This window comes from Kryptolebias marmoratus, linkage group LG1, assembly GCF_001649575.2.
Source record: "Kryptolebias marmoratus isolate JLee-2015 linkage group LG1, ASM164957v2, whole genome shotgun sequence".
Lineage (NCBI taxonomy): Eukaryota > Metazoa > Chordata > Actinopteri > Cyprinodontiformes > Rivulidae > Kryptolebias > Kryptolebias marmoratus.
This window is the reverse complement of record NC_051430.1, coordinates 4,914,566-4,933,234: the sequence shown is the minus strand read 5'-3', so window position 1 is coordinate 4,933,234 and position 18,669 is coordinate 4,914,566. Positions and strand designations below refer to the sequence as shown.

The following is an 18,669-nucleotide window of genomic DNA, read 5'->3' as shown; positions in this document are numbered from 1 at the left end:
CTAAATATCTGAAACAGCCGAAATTGCACCAATACCAAAAGTCATAGCGGTCTTGTCATTAATGAGCTGAACGTTTTGATATATGAACGGTTGAAATAGCTGAAAAATTGCGGAACGAGTTAGATGCCGAAAAATGTACGGAATAGTGAAAGAAGAATAATAGATAAGAAAGAGAAACAGGAAAACAATGGTGTGAATGCTTAAAAGCATTCACACAATAAAGAGAAACAGGAAAACAATGGTGTGAATGCTTAAAAGCATTCACACAATAATAAAGAGAAACAGGAAAACAATGGTGTGAATGCTTAATAGCATTCACACAATTAACTGATCATCAGATTCACCTTAAAATGTCAGATCCTGCAAGCCTCAGTTAGCTGGTTAAAGGTTAAAGGTCATAACAGGATATTTAGGAAACGATTGAACAACAGCATGACTTAGGTTTGTAAAATTTAATTTGAATGAACTACAAGATTTCTGGAACAATGTCCATTAGACAGACAAGACCAAAGTAGACAAGTTTACCCATAATGCACAGCAGCAAACATAGCAAATCAGTACTTCAGCACGGTAGTGGAGGGCTGATGATTTGGGCTTCTTGCAGTCATTGAGTCGACCATGAACTCCTCTGTAAACCAAAGGATTCTAGAGTCAAATGTGAGGCCATCTGTCTGGCAGCTGAAGTTTGACCAAACTGGGTCAAGATACAATAGAATAAAGATCCCAAACACAGCAGCTGCTCTACAACAGAACAGCTAAAAGAAAAGAACCAAAGTGTTGCAGTGGTTCAATCAAAGTCCAGAACCTCACCCTGATTGAAATGCTGTGGTGGGACCTTGAGAGCTGAGCAGAAACCAGTGTCTGCACTGAAGCAACACTGAAAAGAAGAGTGGGCCAAAAATCCACTATAACCACGTGAGTGACTGATATCGTCATACAGAAAACCACTACTGAGTTATTGCTGCTAAAGGACGTTCTACAAGCTGCTGGATCAGGGGCTGAACAGTTTTTTGATTTTGGTTTTGTTCTTGTTTAGTAAAGAATTGCATACAGGAATCTGATCATGGTTAGATTTGAATAATTTTAAACCCTGGTAAAAAAACATAATTTTTACAACCCAAATGATGAGGAGTAGAGAGTGGGTGAACAGCAGCAGCAGTATTGAAGGGAGTGTGGGTGGGGAGTTGTAGGCGTGGCATTGTCATATTTGTTGAAAAACAGGTTTATGATCACACCGGCCCAGCAGAGGAAGGGGAGAAGAACTGTATGCATCTTTAACATTAGCAGACAGCAAGTCCAGAGTCTCTGGTTGGACAGCTCACATACTGGGTGAAGTTGGGCAGTGTTTTGTCCATATTGACATGAATAAAATCACCCGAGATAGCAATGAATGCAGTCGGGTGACCAGTCTGCAAACGAGCTAAAGCAGAGTAGATGACATCACAGGCCACCAGGGGTTAGCAGAGGGTGGGATGTGAACATCACTCTTATAACATGGGAATATTCTCAGAGCAAGTAAAACGGACGTAGACCAACTACCAAAAGTTGAACGTCTGGGCAACTGATTCGCTTGTTGATCGTTATGTGAGCAGGATGCCACCAACGGTTGTTTCCTAGAACAGCAAGCCCCCCTACTTTTTACTTACTCGTCTCAGTGCAGTTTCTGTCAGCCCAAATAGTCTGGAAGCCCACGATGGAAACATTGCTGTCAGGAATGTCCTTGTGTGGCCATGTCTCCGTAAAGCACATTAAACTACATTCCCAGTACTCCCTCTGACTCCTGGTCGACACTGTTAACTCCTCCATCTTGTTACCAAGTGATCTTACATTGCCCATGGTAACGGAGGGGAGAAATGGCTTATAACTCCTCTTCTCTGTAATCCTCTGTTGTCTCTTTCTGATTTCTCTCCTTTGTTTGTTTCCTCCCCTACAACTCTGGTGTGTCCTTCTTCAGATCTCTCCAGGAATTTCTGTGGGTCTGGACACGATGCCGTTCGGCTTCAGTGCAATCAGCTGATCCCTACATTGCAGCCAAGTTGTTGTGCCCGACAGAGTAAAAGAATTATTTCTATAGCAAAGAAAAGGACCAAGACTCTCTTCATCAACTTTGTTAAAATGAGCTTCTTGTTACCTTCAAAAAAATTATGTAGGAAAAAATAAAAAGTCTTTTCCTGTGACTGTACATCATATTTCTTGTTCTTTCATCAAGAGATCAAGACCCAGAATAAGACCATTTTTGCTTCAGTCTTCCTCCTTGTGTAGACAAACATTCATTGGAGTGTAGCAGAAAGGGATGTGTTGGAAGAAACCCAGTGTTTCTACATGGAACGTGATTATTTTGATGCATTTTTTTACAACTTTAATGAAGAAGGTTTGACTGTAAAGGGAAATTGAAAATGATAGTCCAACCTTAAAGCAGCCTCTGTGAATCAGATCTGTTGCAACATATTTTGGCCCTTTCATACCTTGTGTGCATTTCATCTAACTGATGCTTTTTCCATCTGTGTCAGTTTTCTCTTGGATCTGCAAACACTAAAGAAAGGCTCTGCACCCCTAAAGTCCACACTTTTGTCCACACTTTAGAAATCACTAGGATTTTTTTCTCAGATAAAGGCTGTGGGTTCAAGCCTAGGTAGGGCATACGTCATAAAACAATTGCCAAACTGTTCATGCGAGTTCACTCGCTGTGGCAACCCCTGAAGAAAAGAGCAGCCGAAATAGAAAAAAATGTATTTGCTAAGTTTCTGCTAAGCTAAACAGACAATTCACTGAGATAAATTAAAAGAGATGTGGGGGGGAAGGGTGGAACTGGCATTTAGACCACGCTGATTCTCATGCAGAGGTATTTGATGTGTTTTCATATCTGTAAAGCTGCAGTCATAGAGGTACATATCAGTAAATTAGAATATCATCAAAAAGTTAATTTATTTAAATAATTCAACTTAAAAAGTGAAACTTGTAAATAGATTCATTACACACAAAGTGATATATTTCAAGTGTTTACTTCAGTTGATTGTGGTTTACAGCTAATGAAAACGCAAAGTTCAGTTTCTCAGAAAAATAAAATACATCTGATCAACAGATTGACAAGGTGTGACACAGACAGATCCATGACCTGGGCACCGGCTGCCCAATTCCTTGTGTTGAACCAGAGACCATATCAGAAGCATCTTCCCTGGGCTGAGGACAGAAAGGACTGGACTGTTGCTCAGTGGTCCAATGTCCTCTTTTCAGATCAAAGTTTTTTTTTCCTTTCATTTGGAAGTCAAAGCCGTAAAGTCTGGAAGAAGAGTGAAGAGGCACAGAATCCAAGCTGCTTGAGGTCCAGAGTGAAGTTTCCACAGTCAGGCCATCTGCTGCTGTTGGTCCATTGGGTTTTCTTCAGCACAGCTGTCTTCCAGGAGATTTTAGAGCTCTTCATGAGTCCCTCTGCTGACAAGATTTATGGAGGTGCTGGTTTAATTTTCCAGCAGGACTTTTTGCTCACACTGGCAAAAGTACCAACACCTGCTTTAATGATCCCATGGTATCACTGTTCTTGATTGGCCAACAAACTGACCTGATCTAATCCCTACAGAGAATCTCAGGGCTTTAGACAAGAAGAAGATAAGAGACACCAAACCTAACAATGCAGATGAGCTGAAGGCTGCTATCAAAGCATCCTGGGCCTCCAGAACACCTCAGCAGGTCCACAGACTGACTGCCTCCATGCCACGTCTCCAATCAAGTACCCAGTGCAGATACTGTACAGTACATGGACATACATTTCTGGGTTAAAAGTCCTTTTTATTGGGCTCATGTTATCTTCAAGAAATAAACACTTGTAATATATCTCTCAGTGTGTAATTAATCTGTATATAAGTTAGACTTTTTGAATTTAAGTTAATTATATTTAATTTATTGAGATGTACCTTTAGAATGTAACCTGATAAAGTCACCAAACTCTCCAGTCCTTGTCAGGTTCGACCTCCACCCCCTGCAGGCCAAACCTCAGTGCCAGGAACCAAGACCAGAATGATTAATGTGGTTCTCTTTGACACAAAACAGAGAAGCTTAAAAACAGCTGACGATATTTTCACTCTGGTGGCATCTGCCCTTCCCTGAAGGAAAATACCAATTTAGAATCCTCTCCTCTGTCATTATTTCACATACGTCCAGCTTTTTTTTTGGTTTTCTATGAAAGAGGTCTGTTCTGACCTGACAAATGACTCCTCCAACAAAACCCAGCTCCTTCCTCTGTCTGCTCTGTCACGAAAAATCTTTGGAAATTATACTTTTTAAAAAAATATATCTTATGGTAAAGGTTTATTTCTAAATTTATTGTACTACCTGCTTATTATTGCCCTCTGCTGAAGAATGAAAGATGATCATAATTTAAAACCCTGCTCTGATGGGTGATATGCATTCCTTTAAGGAATAGTAGAGCTTTAATGTGAATGCTGAATGAGTTGAATGACATTCTTGTCTTCCTGTTTTTTTTTCTGTTTTTTGGTTTTTGCAATGTAACTACTTCTGTATATGTTGTTCTAATTTATCCTTTCATTTATCAAAACATTCAGCTCATTCCCACTTTTGTTTTTGTAACTTTTATACTTACAAAGTTAATTTTTCCACAATGTTTCCCCCATAGAAGAACATTGAGATCTCTTCAATTCATTTAAAACAGAAAATGCCGTTTTTCTAGTTTAACTGTATTCTGAATGTGTTGTATTTCCTTCTTTTCACTTAGAAAATCTAAAAAAAAAAACCAGCTAGAAAAACAAAACGACAAAACAAACTTGTGTCTGTATTTTTCTGCAGAACCTTGACATTCGTGTGGAAGATGTTCGCATACGAGCAATCCTGTCGTCTTACCGTAAACGAATCCCTGTAACAGAGGGCTACGTGGAGGTGAAAGATGACGGCAAATGGAAGCAGATCTGTAACATGGAGTGGACTGAGTTCAACAGCAGGGTCATCTGTGGCATGTTTGGTTTCCCTGGGGAGAGGAAGTACAACGCCAGAGTCTACAAGTGAGTATGTGGGCTCCCATCAAAGACAAGAACATTTTCCATTTCCACTTTTAGAGCGTTAAAAGATCAAATGTTTAGCCAGTGTTTGAAAGCTTTGACTCATGGAAGTTTTTATAGCCTTTTGTAAAATCTGCCTCTGCAGGAGTTAACAAATGGAAAACTCTGATCTGTTTTCTGCTGTTTCTTTACCACAAATTGGTAAATCCACATGATTCATACAGTGCACTGTTCAAAAAGAAGCACATAGACGAAAATACATGTCTAATCTTTCTTAACAAGCAACACGTTTCTAACCTAAAATAGGTTGAAAAGAAATGAAAGGCCTATTATTTCTGAAAAGAACATCACCTGCTGCCTTCCATGTCAGAGTTTTGACCAAGAACATCTTATAGTGAGAAATAATGTAGTTGTAGCCACTTTGGTCAAACTTTGTAAAAAATATTATGTGCAATATTTCAAGATGTTTTAACTCTTGAAGTATGTGTTGAAGATGACGCTTAGTTACTACTACATCAAAGTTTAGCTCAATATCTGCAATTATGACTGAGTTCTTGTCATTTTTTTGTGTTGGCTAAGCTTGATTAGCTGTGATGGCCATCTTGAATTGGGTTGACTTCAAAAGTTAATGAGTTGTAGCTGTTCCTCTAACAATACTTTCAGAGAGTTTCATTAAAAGCTGTCCACTGGTTCACAAGAGGCTTTGGTAATAGACAGTTACAGACAAAAACATTACCATCCTTTCTCATTTGGCAGCAGATGATAATCAATATGGCGCCACACTCAACCATCTATTCACCTTTTGGACCAAAACTAGGAGCACTTGTGCTCATCATGGTCAGACTCGCTGGATGATGAAGGGAAGAAGGGTGGATGTGGTTGAGGTTCACCTGCATCCTCTCATCCTGCTGATGGTGTTTCCTTCTCCACAGGAAGGCTGAAAGAAGGCTTAACCTTCCAGATGTAAAGAAACATTCTGCAGATTATGACAAGGTCATGGAAACAACCTAGTTCAATCGAGATATGTGATGAATGGCATCTGCTAGGAGTTTCAACAAGATGTGATCCATGAGAGGTGTGGTGTGATTGTGGTGTGATTGTGGCCATACGTGGCGTTATTGTCATGGGAGCGTACTGCTGATGTATGTATAGAAGGGGGTGAGGGTGCAAGAGAGCATCTCATTGATGCAGACTATGACGGAGAAAAATGGTTTGATGAGCACTAAGAGCATAGCAGCATGATAGCCCACTGAAGGAGGTTTCCTAATTTGCTGCGATCCAGACAGATTCAGATAGGTCATTGTAAGGAGTGAGATTACCACCCCCCCCCCCNNNNCCAGGATGTGATTGTCATTGTTAAAGTCACATGAACTGTTCTTCTTTGCATCACTGTTGCTCTCGCTCTTTTTTATTGTCTTCACACATCAAAACATTCAGGGGTAAACTATAGTTATTGACACAAGAGCCAGAAGAGATAAAAGGGGAGTGATATATCTTGTAAGAGGAAAACAATAGGAGGGTAGAGTTGAGTTGTGCTAACAGTTATGAAACAATTCATTTCATTACAATGAACTGTCTAAACACATAAATGAATCTGCAGCCAAGAGCGATTTTACAGACTGTAATGATATGGTTCCAACAGGAAACCTGTGGTTGAATCACTGGAAAGATTCTTTAACTTTCCAAGAGGCTCAATCAGCCTGAGAATGTTGATGTAACGTTTACACAGTGATCAAGAGCAGCCATTGTTTGAGTGAATATTGTAAAGCCAGTCTGTCACTGGGATGTGACTGTTGGTGACTAGACAAAATCCTGTGCACCTACACCTCAAGGATAAAAGACAGTCTTTTTAGGATCAAAATGTTCATCGTTTGGACAGAGAAGTCATATGGTGTGAAAGGGGGGGTGAAGGAAGCCATTTTTTGTTAAATAACAAAAAAAACAACTGATACCAAGTCATTTTCCCTGTAATTCACACCTTCATACATGTGACCAAACATCTCTCTGTGAGCCAGGCAACTCTCCAGTAGAGGGGAGTGAGATTAATCTGCATGTGAATTTAGCTGCAGAAACAGCATCTCATGCAATGTAAAGCTTGGAACTCCACACTCTCCAGTGTTGAATTTTGAATTGAGAAAGCTATCTGGATGGGAAGCAAAATGTCTTCAACTCCAGAACAGACGTCCAGTTGTTTCGTTTTTGTTTGTTTGTTTATTTTTTCATTTCTTTTCTCTCATATTCTGAATCACAAAAACTACTTTGAGACCAGTTTTGAGACACCTCTGATGACTCTGAGTATGTTGGGAGAATATTTGTTGCACCAATTTTTGAACATGTCCAAAACTCCTGTGACTCAAGTTAAAGAAACTGAGAACCCCAGCCAACTTTTCAAAACATTTTGGAGACTCCCTTTTGAATGGTGTTCACAATTTCTCATCAGCAGTCACAGCCCAGTGACATACTGGCTTAAGAAATGAGCTGAGGAAATGGAATTTCCACGCAGGAAAGCAAACCATCATTATGGGTCGTACCTCACTGGGCTGTGAGGGACGACTGTTAGAGACTTAAAATTGGGAAATTATAGGTGAATTTTCCATTGCAGTCCTACTGAAACCTTGTCCAGTGAGACATGCAGCCACGTTTCACACAGACAGTGTTTGGAAATCACTGCTTTTTTTGTGCAAGGCTTGAAAAACTGTGCACATTATTTTCATGTCCATCTCCACCCACATTTTCTACCCATCTTGGTAGCCATCCTTGTGTTTATTTAATCTACTGGAGTACACTTTAGAAATGAAGACACAGATTTACAGCAGGTTATTTTTGTAATTATTATTTATCATCTCCATGGTTTTTAGACCTGGACATTTGTCCTGTAACCTCTGATGTTTCCTGGAGGTGTCAAAAAACAGTTCTAGGGCTCTAGAATTACAGAAACTTAACTAGGATGGGTCTGAGATGTTCATGATTTTTGAACATGTTCAGAAGTCAAGCCTCTGTGAAACATGATGAGGAGCAGGGATGCAATCAGTCTTTAGGATGATAATGATCCTGGATGATCCTGACAATGGCACGGCCAGCATACAGGCAGGAAATGTTATAATTTATGTAAAAAGATGTCTCCATGTCTTTTTCTTTGTTTCTCTATGATGAACGTGTGAAACCCTGCGGTTCAAATTAAGCTAAGATGTTATCCAGACACCCGCAGCAGAATCAGTGTGGACTCCATGTTCCCTCCAACACTCGAACCCAAACCTGACTCCTGACTGTCGGTGCGTTCCACAGAGCTGATGTAATGTGTGGTGGTCGCTCAGAGATCTAAATCTTCTCTTACATAAGGAAGCTGTTATTAACCACAGCTTAGTTATGGCCTGTTGTAAAACTCCCAGGACTCCAGATAACCTTGGATTTACTGTCTGCTTGGGCTGGAAGTCTCCAGCTTTAGGTAACCGCAGCAGAGCATGGCTGCTTCTTAAATTTCCATCTACGTGTCGGGCTGCTCGTGCATCAGCCCCATGAAACATGCTTCTGTAGGCGCCAGGAGCCAAGTCTGCTTCCACTGATGTGCAGGCTTATTTCTACAGCAGCTTTTAGGTTAGCCCTTTCAGAGTCACTTTCACATTAAAATAACAGCATTTATGAAATCAGAAAAGGAAGAAAGTAATACATAAAGCATCAGCATTTGGCCAGAAGCAGATTCATTTCTGAAACACCTTTCAGGTAAGTTTGTGAAGTAACAGACCATACAGCATTCTTTTTGTTTTATACCTGTTTGTGTAATAAAAATGATCACCTAAAATCAGCTTGTTTTGAGATTCTTATTTCAGACACATTTTCCTGCAGTGAAAACATTTGTTTCCAAATCAACCTGACTGATAAGAGGAATGCTGCCATACATTTGTATAATTATTTTATTCTTCATATAAAAGTAAAAATAATTTCATTAAGGGGGAAACAGTTTAAATTAAATATGCTGCTGTCCTAATTTCACTGCAAACTTGTAAGTACTTACTTGCGTACATGGTGTTGTGAAAGGGCCAGCCTTTCTTTTCTTCTATTCTGATGAGGTGGAAGTGGAGAGCATGCGATTCTTGTTTCTTTATATTTGGTTGATTCCTGTTTCGTGATAAAGTAATTTTAGTATTGTAGTGGTTATATCTTTATAAAGTTTTTTTAATTTTTTAAAATTTTTAGTTTAAGTTTTGTATCTTTTTACAGCCACAGCCAAGTGTGTTCTGGCTGGATGGTGTCTGAGCCACAGTGTCCAGTGATCTTTTCAAAGCTGTTTTTTGATTGTCGAGTTTAGCCTCACCGTAATTCGATTGTACATGGTCTCTGTGATTTTCCAAACAACTGATTTGTGAGATTGTCATAGCAAGGCTGCTCAGCATTCTTCTGATATCATTTTTGGATCAGGCCCAACAATGGAGGACATGGAGGTCATGGTATGCCTGGTTTTCGATCTATGGTTAGTCACACACAAGTTAAAAGTGAGCCAAAGAAGGCTGTTGAAAATTGCGGATGAAAATGTCAGTTTTGAAGCGTTCGCTGCTACATCTCATCCAGTGATGTATCTCCATGGCCAATCAATGGCATGCAGTCTGACATAGTCAGCCTGGAACCTCAGTGGGGTAGGTCCTAAGAATTGGGCCGGAAGTGGGTAGTAGCACCCATTAGAAAGCCTCTGAGTCGAGCCCCTGGGAAAAGGGCTCAAGGGACACAGAGACATGGCATCAAAGTTGTTGCTGGTTCTCTGTGCTGTAGAAGCTAGCTCTGGCTGTGGGTGAAGTTATTGCACACAGCTCTGTGAAATCTGCTGCTAGTACAAAGGGAGCCATGGTCCTGTTTGTGGAGAAGGTGGAGGGGATCACTGCAGGTGGAGTTTTTGTGTTGGTTCTACCATTGATGCAGCCTGTTGCCTGCATCATGTATCAACGGTTCAGATACACCTCTATCAGACGTTCCCTTGTTCATTAGTGAAACGTAAGGTATCCATACATGGGAATGTAGTGTCACCTGTTAAAAAGTCCTGTCTCCATGTAAATCTCTGCCACTTAATTATGCTCTTTCTTATAGACATCAGCTGTATATGGTTCCTAAAAGCTCTGAAGGGTATAATGTGTGAAAGTAAATGATTAGGTTGGTTGCATGATGTTTTGGTTGTGGGGAGGAAAGACAATTAAGGTGTGTCCGAACAGACCTGGCCAAGCTTTGCTTGGTGCTGGAGGGGGAACAGCACTCTGCCGTCACAGAGCCCTGCAAGGAAGCACAACAGAACCAAGGGCAGTCTGACACTGTCGGACCCAGCATGTTGGGACCCAGGCTAGTGGGGGACAGGGAGAGGTGGTGGTTCTAATGTGTGGTGTAAGTTAAAATAACAGGTGTTGTGTTGAGTGAGGCCAGTGTGGTCTGTGGTGGTTAGGTGGGTGGAAGGAGTGAAAGCTAACAGTCTGATGACAGTGACAGGAAGTGTTGGGTGTCTGATTGTAGAGACCTGTCTTCTTAGTCCTGGAAACTGATGTTGTGGGGCTTGAATGTTTGAGTGAGTCCACAGGAAATCAAAACTAAATTGAAATCCTCAAGACTAGAATAAATGTTTCTAGCCAACCTGCGAGACACTGGTCCAGTCCTGGGTTTAAAACATCACTGGGATGGATGCTCCTAGTTCCTTCTTTGGTTTGGAGAAGAGGCACAGGCAGGAAAAACTCATCCACTCACCAGCAGGAGTTATCTGAGCCTGATCAGGAGGAGGACATTATTCTTTATTGTTTAAAAGTGAGTACAAGGACACTGATGAGCTGCAAGAAGATATTTTCAGTGGACTACCTAGAGTCCAGCTCTCGGCTGAAGTGCCGCCTGCAGAGCTGTCATCACTCCCCTGCCTAAAACAATGAATCTACAGAATAACAAAAACTGGGACCTCATGTCTCTTCTATGTGCAAACTATACAATTTTATCCAAAGCCTTACCTCTTGAACTAAAGGGAGCTATGGAGGAGGTCATTCATCAAGACCATACGTAATGTGTGCCTGGCAGGTCCATGGTAAACAGTCTCTGCCTAATTCAACATGTTTTGGAGGTTTCCGGTTTATTGGGTCTGAACATTGGATTGGTCTTTTTAGATGAGGAAAAGGCATTTGACAGCATTAAACAATCCTTTGTCTGGAAGTCTTTGAAGAGATTTGGGTTCAGTGCTGGTTTCATAGCCAACATCCAGGTGTTGTACAGTGACATTGACTGTGTGTGGAAGATGAATGGCTGCCTGTGTGCTGCTTTTAGGTGCAGGTGTCTGACAGTGCTGTTCTCTGACTGGGATGCACTTTCCCTGAAATCCCTCCTTTATAAAACAAGTATTCATAATTTGCCTTTACTTGGTTTTATTTACAATGTGATATTATTTGCCAGTGCTAATGATGTAATTATTCTTTTTTAGGATCAACACAACATCTGTGTTTCAGTTAATATTGCAGAATGTGGCCCTCACAGTTGGAGTTGGGGTGGTGGCCTCCCTGCTCCAACACAAAATCTGGCCTGGAGGAGAGATGGGTTCAAGGATTTAATCGTGTATTTTGGTACATAGTAAAAAAAATCAAAACAAACAAACACAAAACTGAGAGAACTTTTTAAAGAAAGAAATACAAACTGTCTAAGTGGTGATGGCTCCACTCACAGATGTCCTACAAGGGGAAGGAGTTGGTGACCTGTGACATGGGTTTGCATGCCTGAAGCTGCTATCAAGTTTGTTAGCACGGATTCAGGCCTAGTCAACGTGTTTTGGAATAAGTTCACTGGCTTTCACAGTTTGTGTTATTCTGGCCAGCAGAACAGCTGTCTTTAAGTTACACTTTGTTAGGAGGTTTTTATTGGGTCCCTCAGATTTAGTATGGCTTTTATAGTTTTCTCTACACCATACAATGCACTGCTACCAAAAGGGGTAACACTATTCTTCACTGAGCTGAACATTTTTATGTTTTTTTTGTTTTGTTTGGGTTTTTCCAAAGCTGAGACAGGGGTAGTGTATCAAAACTTGTGACAGAAACATCTGAATAATGGACAAATGATTTAAACACCCTGAATAATGTGTGATAGAAAATTAATAGTGAGGAGTAATATTTAGGATGTTTAAAGTTTGAAAGCTTACCGTTGTCACACTAAATTAAAGTATCTGAGAAATGCTAAACATTCACAGCCTCAGGATAACTGCTTTATTCAATCATGGCTTCAACATTCATCACAGCTGAGATCAAACTGCATTTTTTGGAGTCAGTTCTCAGCCTGCAGCATTCAACATTAGATCAGGATGGTTTCCAGTCCACAGTATCCTTCTCATCAGGGGCCTCATGGCTCAAGCTCAGAAGAAAGTTTCATGCTAAAGTAAGCAAATAGTAATATAAAAGCAGACAGCACTGAAATTTAGATACTTTTGCTTTAAGATTATAGTTATAATTGTTTAAATATTGATCATATTAGTAAGTGAACCCACTGATGTGTGCTGGTTGTTCAGTATCAAACTTCAGGACTTTTTAGATTTTAGTGACTTCAGCCTTAATGTGTGTGAGTTTTTTTGGTGTTGTGCAAGTGTTTCATGACAAAATATTAATCAGTTCATCTTTTATTTTACTACTACAACCATTGTTTCTTCTTCCCTATCTGTCCAGGATGTTCGCTCGCAGGAGGAAGCCAACATACTGGGACTTTTCTGTCAACTGCACTGGTACTGAAGCCCATCTGTCCAGCTGTAAACTGGGTCAGACCACACCAGTGAAGTCCAACAAGACATGCGCTGACGGCATGCCCGTGGTGGTGAGCTGCGTAGCTGGACGAGCCTTCGCGCCGACACCCATGGCGGGCTACAGGAAGGCTTTCAGACCAGAGGTAAACTCACGGCTGCAGTGGGTCCAGCAGAACGTATGGATGATAGGAGCAAGCACAAGGGTTAAACAGAACTTCTTGCTCTGTGATTTTTAAATACCTTCATCAAACAGTTGTATCACTGGTACAGATTTTACAGATGGTGTACAATTACATCCTGATTTATGGCCAGACAGTGAGAAATGTATGGTTATGTGTATTTTTATACAGTGTATGTAAACATCTGGTTTCAACTGTTAGTGGGTATATCTCAGCCAATTTTACAAATATTGTACAAAATATGGTTGTGGTAGTAACAGAAGTCTCATCCCCAAGCCATATTCCAAGTGCTACACATTGTGCTCAAAACCTTAGCATTGACTGTTGGCCTTAACCTCATGTGTCCGCCTTGCTAATACAGATCTGAGACCAGCATGCTGCTTTGCTGTCAGACCAATAAAATACTTTGTGCATGCCAGTTTGTTCTGGGAACACTGCTCTTGGTTTGTGCAGAAAATATCTTGACATGAAATAAGAACAATAAGTGGACGTGTACTGTCAGCTTCAACAGTCCAGGGACACCCCCACCCCCACCCCCACCCATTTTAGCTTGACCTGATACAACCTGTGAGTCACTGCGCACAAGTATGGTTTCCAGTGGGAGAGATTCCCTGCAGGCCTCCTGGTTTAACATCTGTTGTTAAAGCTGAGGCCAGAGGAGAGGAGGTGTTGGAACAGCGGGTACTACTGGCTGTGAAGCTCGCATACTTTCATACCTTTGCTCGTGTAGTGGAAAATTTGATTGCCCTTGTTCCCTTGGATCCCTGCTGGATCAATGGCTCTGACCTTTAACCCCATGAGTTGGTTCCATTCTTGGTGTAAAAGTTTCAGGGTTTGTAGAACTCAGTCTTTCTCTACACAACCACTGAATTCCTGTGAATAATTGGAGTCCCACAGCTCCGTCATGAATGTTTGTGTGGATGATTTTATGATGTGACGTGAGCTCCAAGCCTCTGCGTGCTCTCTGTCATGTTCAGCAGCTGAAGGCTGAGCTGGGAGGGGCTCTGGACCTTCCAACATGCTCAGCACACCAGACTGACTGAAACCACAGCCACTAACTGGATCAGTATTAATAAAGCTTTTCGCCTGATGTTGAAAGATGAAAGCCAGACAATAATTCCTTTGCCTGTGTATGTGTGCATAGGTGTTGTGCATTTGATATTTGTCAAGATGTTTTACTGCGGTTACAGTGTTCTTCAGTTTGGCTCTGTGAACATAGAGCTGATGGGACTTGTTGTCAAAAAGCTCCAGTTTTGTCTCATCTGTCTAAATGGCATTCTCCCAGAAGCTTTGTGGCTTGTCAATATGCATTTTGATAAATACCAGTCTGTTTTTTATGATTTGGTCTCCTCCTTGGTCTTCCATTAACTCCACTGTAGCTCAAACAGTGACTGATGATGGGATCTGACATGTATGACCCCTGACTTTGGAGTTCACCTCTGATCTCTTTGGAAGTTGTTCTGGACTCTTTGGTTACCATCATATTATCTGTCTCTTTAATTTGTCATCACTTTTCCTCTTGAGTCCATGTTCGGGGAGGTTGGCTCCAGTCCTGAGGACCTTAAACTTCTGAATAATCTGTGCAGCTGTAGTCTCAGGAGCATCAAGCTGATTGGAGATGGTCTTATAGTCTCTATCTTTAACATGTTTTCAGGGATTGTCTTTCTAAGCTCCTGAGACAACTCTGTCCTCAGCTTTCTGGTCTCCATGTTCAGTGTGATACACACCATGATACCAAACAGCCCTGTGACTACCTGTCAGCCTTTAAACAGGCTGACTGAAGGCTGAAGACGTCTGTGATGCTGAAAACAGGACACAGCTTAGTTTAAAATGTCCCTCTGGGCAAATTAGTTTTAATCTTGCATTTATCAAGAAAAATTGTATGACCCAGCAATATCAAAAACTGTTTCAAAGTAGGAAGGAATGCTGTTGTGATGAAATAATCAACATTATCTGCTTTGCCTGAGGTCATGACCTTACGGTTTAGTTGTGCATAAATAAAGCATAAAATAAAACCTCCAACATCCTAATTGTGGTTCTGCAGGATTATGTTTTATTTTAAATGTTAGCAGTATATTGGAGAAGTGAAGAGTGGAGCCCACACACAAAGATGTCTGATTGTATAAACCAATATGTTTAATTAGATAAAGGAAACACTGACACTTTATCCTAACAGCTAATGGAAAAACTGCATGTTCTTTAAGCATGAAGCCACCCAGTCTGCTGCCTCAGGAAAAAATGATGCTCCAAACGTTTGGCTCAGTCTTTTTTTTCCCTTAAAGATCCAAGAGAACTAAAGTCTGTGGTTTTTGCCTCCTTTGGCAGTTTAGATGTTTCAGTTTTTACACTGACTCCTCTTCACAGCGTCTCATTATGTTGTCTGCAGCAGCCGTTGGTTCGCCTCCGTGGTGGTGCCATCGTTGGCGAGGGCCGTGTGGAGGTGCTGAAAAACGGAGAGTGGGGTACCATTTGTGATGACAACTGGGACCTGCTCTCTGCCTCTGTGGCGTGCCGAGAGCTGGGCTTTGGTACAGCTAAGGAAGCATTGTCTGGAGGTCAGCTTGGACAAGGTATGCATTATACAGTCATGGATACAAAAAATGTGGTGCATAGGGTTTTATATTGGTAAAAAGATTTGGTTATTACCAGGTTCTGAAATGATTCAAATTTGATTTTAGGCGTACACACAACAGATCACACTATGGTAAACAAAAATAAAGCCCACATGAAAAAGTGTGTAAATAAATAAATAAATCGAATAAACCCAGCCTTGTGGCTTCCAGAGGTTCAGTATCAGCCCAGTTCTGCTGATCATCAGCAACAGGACCACCTCTAGAAAAGCAGGTGTTTTTACTGCTCTCAAGCATACAGATGTGTGTTAACACAATGCCAAGACAGAAAATCATCAGCTATGACCTTAGAGAAGCAACTGGGAGGGTCAAAGGTCATTTCCAAACTATTTAGAGTCTATTGTTATTCACAAGTGGAGAACATTTAAGACAGCTGCCAATCTTCCCAGGAGTGAACGTCCCAGCAAATTTACCCCAAGGTCAGACCGTGCAATGCTGAGAGAAATTACCTCCATCTCAGACTCCACAGGCTTCAGTTAGCAGGTCAAAGGTCAAAGGTCCCATCAGAACAAGTAGAAAAAGACTGAACAAGTATGGCTTGTTTGGAAGGGTTGCAAGAAAAAACCTCTTCTCTTTAAAAAGAACATGACAGCACGACTGAGGTTTGTAAAGAACCACAAGACGTCTGGAACAAGATGAGACCAAAGTGGAGATGTTTACCCATAATGCACAGCAAAACCAAACCAGCACAGACACCAACTATCACAGGGATGATTGTTTAGGCTTGTTTTGCAGACACCACTCGGCCATGACCACCTGCAAACACTACACATTTTTGATAAATTCTTTATTTTTACACCAAGTGACTCTTTTTTTTTCCCACCGTTTGATTTATGGTCCGAGTACTGCACTGCCCTCATCCGCCAAATACAACCAGTGATTACAGCATACATAAACATGTGAGCAGCATATACAGAGGGATGAAATGTCTGGGCTAATTAGAATGTAGACTTGAAACTATCCCATAATAGTAAGCTTAGAATGACAGATCTTACTGCAAGAACAACTGTCTGTACTAACTTTCCAACATGGGAGGAGATAACTGTAGAGTCAAACCACATCTTGAATTCTTACATTTCAGAAAGTGATTGCAGTCTTTAACATTTTCTCTTTATATCATTTCCAGCCCATAAGGAAAGTAAACACCACTTTAGGTTCTTCTAAAGCTGTATTTGCATGGTCATGTTGGACCAATGAATGTAGGTGTAACCACAACACTGATTTTCTACAACATGTAGTTGTTATGGGAATGTGTTAATATTCTCTCCATCAGCGTCTGGTACAAACACGTCCAACTTTTGATGTCCTTTTAGGTTTTTATGAAGAAGTATGGTTTTCTAGATACTAATTCCTCCACCTTTAGAGTCTGTGATTCTGTTTGGTGCTGCCAGAGATGTTTCTGATGATTTCTAGAGCCATATTAGCTGAAACATGTAATGTCTGACATCAGGGTTTTAATCAAATTAACCTAACAACGAGGGGGGGAGAGAGAAAGAGTCAAAGAGACAAAGATCTCAACAGTTTCAGGTGATAGAGTCCAATGGTGCCATGAAGTGGTGGCCAGTGCCTAAAGTGGTGAAAAAAGAAAGATTTAATCCAGTACTTCTGTGTATTTTTCAGGTATGGGGCCCGTTCATATGAATGAAGTAAAGTGCTCAGGATTTGAGAAGTCCATAACTGAGTGTTCCTTCAACAAGGAGGTTGTTGACTGCAGCCATGAGGAGGACGCAGCCATCAGATGTAACGTCCCAGCCATGGGCTTCAAGGAGCGGGTCAGTTTCCTCCAACAGTCTAAAAACATGCATGTAAGGCTGCCTTCAGGCCCAGGCCTCCCTTAAAAAAGAGATCTGTCGTCTCAATGGGATTTACCTGGTTAAATAAAAGTAAAAACTATGATGTAAAAAAGCAGAAATAGCCAAAAAAGCTGGGGGGTTGATGCAAATTAAGACTTGCTTTTGATCAAACATGGCCGTCACAGTCACATCTTGGAGTGTGACAGGGTTGACTCCAACAGTTAATGCCAAAGATGGAGTTTAACTGTTGGAGTCAACCCTGTCTGTCCCTCATGAACCACTGGACAGATTTTATTGAAACTTTCATGAAGTAATCAGCAGCACTTAATGGGTCACATCTATTTATTCAGGTAAATTAAAAAATTGTAGAAAAAATTCTAATACACAAAAATGTAAAACAAATTTGTTTCCCCAGCTGCGTCTGAGTGGAGGTCGTAGCCCCTACGAAGGCCGTGTGGAGGTTCTGATGGAGCGAAACGGGTCTTTGGTGTGGGGCACAGTGTGCAGTGAGGGCTGGGGCATCATGGAGGCCATGGTGGTCTGTAGACAGCTGGACCTGGGCTTTGCCAGTAACGCCTTTCAGGTACAAGTCTCTGCAGCAGATCAGACTCCCATGGATCTGATTGTCTGAATGCATTCACACTCTCGTTTTCTTCTTTATAGTTTCTTCCATATGTTTTTTCTACATACTTTGTGCCCTCTTAACCATTTGTATTTCAAACTGTTCAGTCGATAAGGAATAGGGTAGTCTGGTGTTTGTTTTTTGTAACTTTATCATTTTCAGTATACATAATTTAGTTTTTTGCTACTGTTTTGCTACTTTCAACTTTTTTTCAACTGTTTTGCAGTAGTACAGCTTAAATTAATTATTCTACTAGTTTAGTATTGTTTCACTTTGCATGTTTACATAAAATGACATCCTCCATCAGCTTAATGTTTAAGGTGAAAGAAACGCCATTCTATGTGGAAGGGAAGTGTTGTTTTGACTTTCTTCTTAGTTCACTCAGGCTTTCTTGGTCTTCCTGAAATGGAGTTCCTGTTAAAGGGATCTTAGTTTACAGCAGCAGAAGACCACACCGACTGCTCCTCCTGACAGCTAAGAACAGGAAACGGAGGCCTCTGTTCACACAGACTCACCAAAATTGGACAATAAGAGACTGAAAAATACATTTCCTGGTCTGATGAGTCTCTGTAAACCTTAGAGGTGGTTGTGTGTAAAAATCCCAGTAGATCAGCAGTTTCTGAAATACTCAGAGCAGCTGCCTGGCACCAACAACCACGCCACGTTCAAAGTCACCCAAATCCCCTTTCTTCTCCATTCTGATG

General features: G+C 41.1%; 1 protein-coding gene across 6 annotated transcripts in view; it reads left to right on the top strand.

Annotated features, from left to right (window-relative positions):
- Nucleotides 1-18,669, top strand: part of loxl2b (lysyl oxidase-like 2b) — an 85,252-nt gene that overhangs the window by 55,108 nt on the left and 11,475 nt on the right. For 5 of the 6 annotated variants that reach the window (XM_037975095.1, XM_037975092.1, XM_037975087.1 and 2 more), the window contains exons 4-8: nt 4,801-5,012; nt 12,668-12,884; nt 15,307-15,490; nt 17,171-17,322; nt 17,759-17,926. In XM_037975095.1, the coding sequence (XP_037831023.1) occupies nt 4,801-5,012; nt 12,668-12,884; nt 15,307-15,490; nt 17,171-17,322; nt 17,759-17,926 (933 nt within the window). Of the gene's footprint in view, nt 1-4,800; nt 5,013-12,667; nt 12,885-15,306; nt 15,491-17,170; nt 17,323-17,758; nt 17,927-18,669 lie in introns of those variants that run through there. The other variant, XM_037975102.1, reaches the window with a different exon arrangement.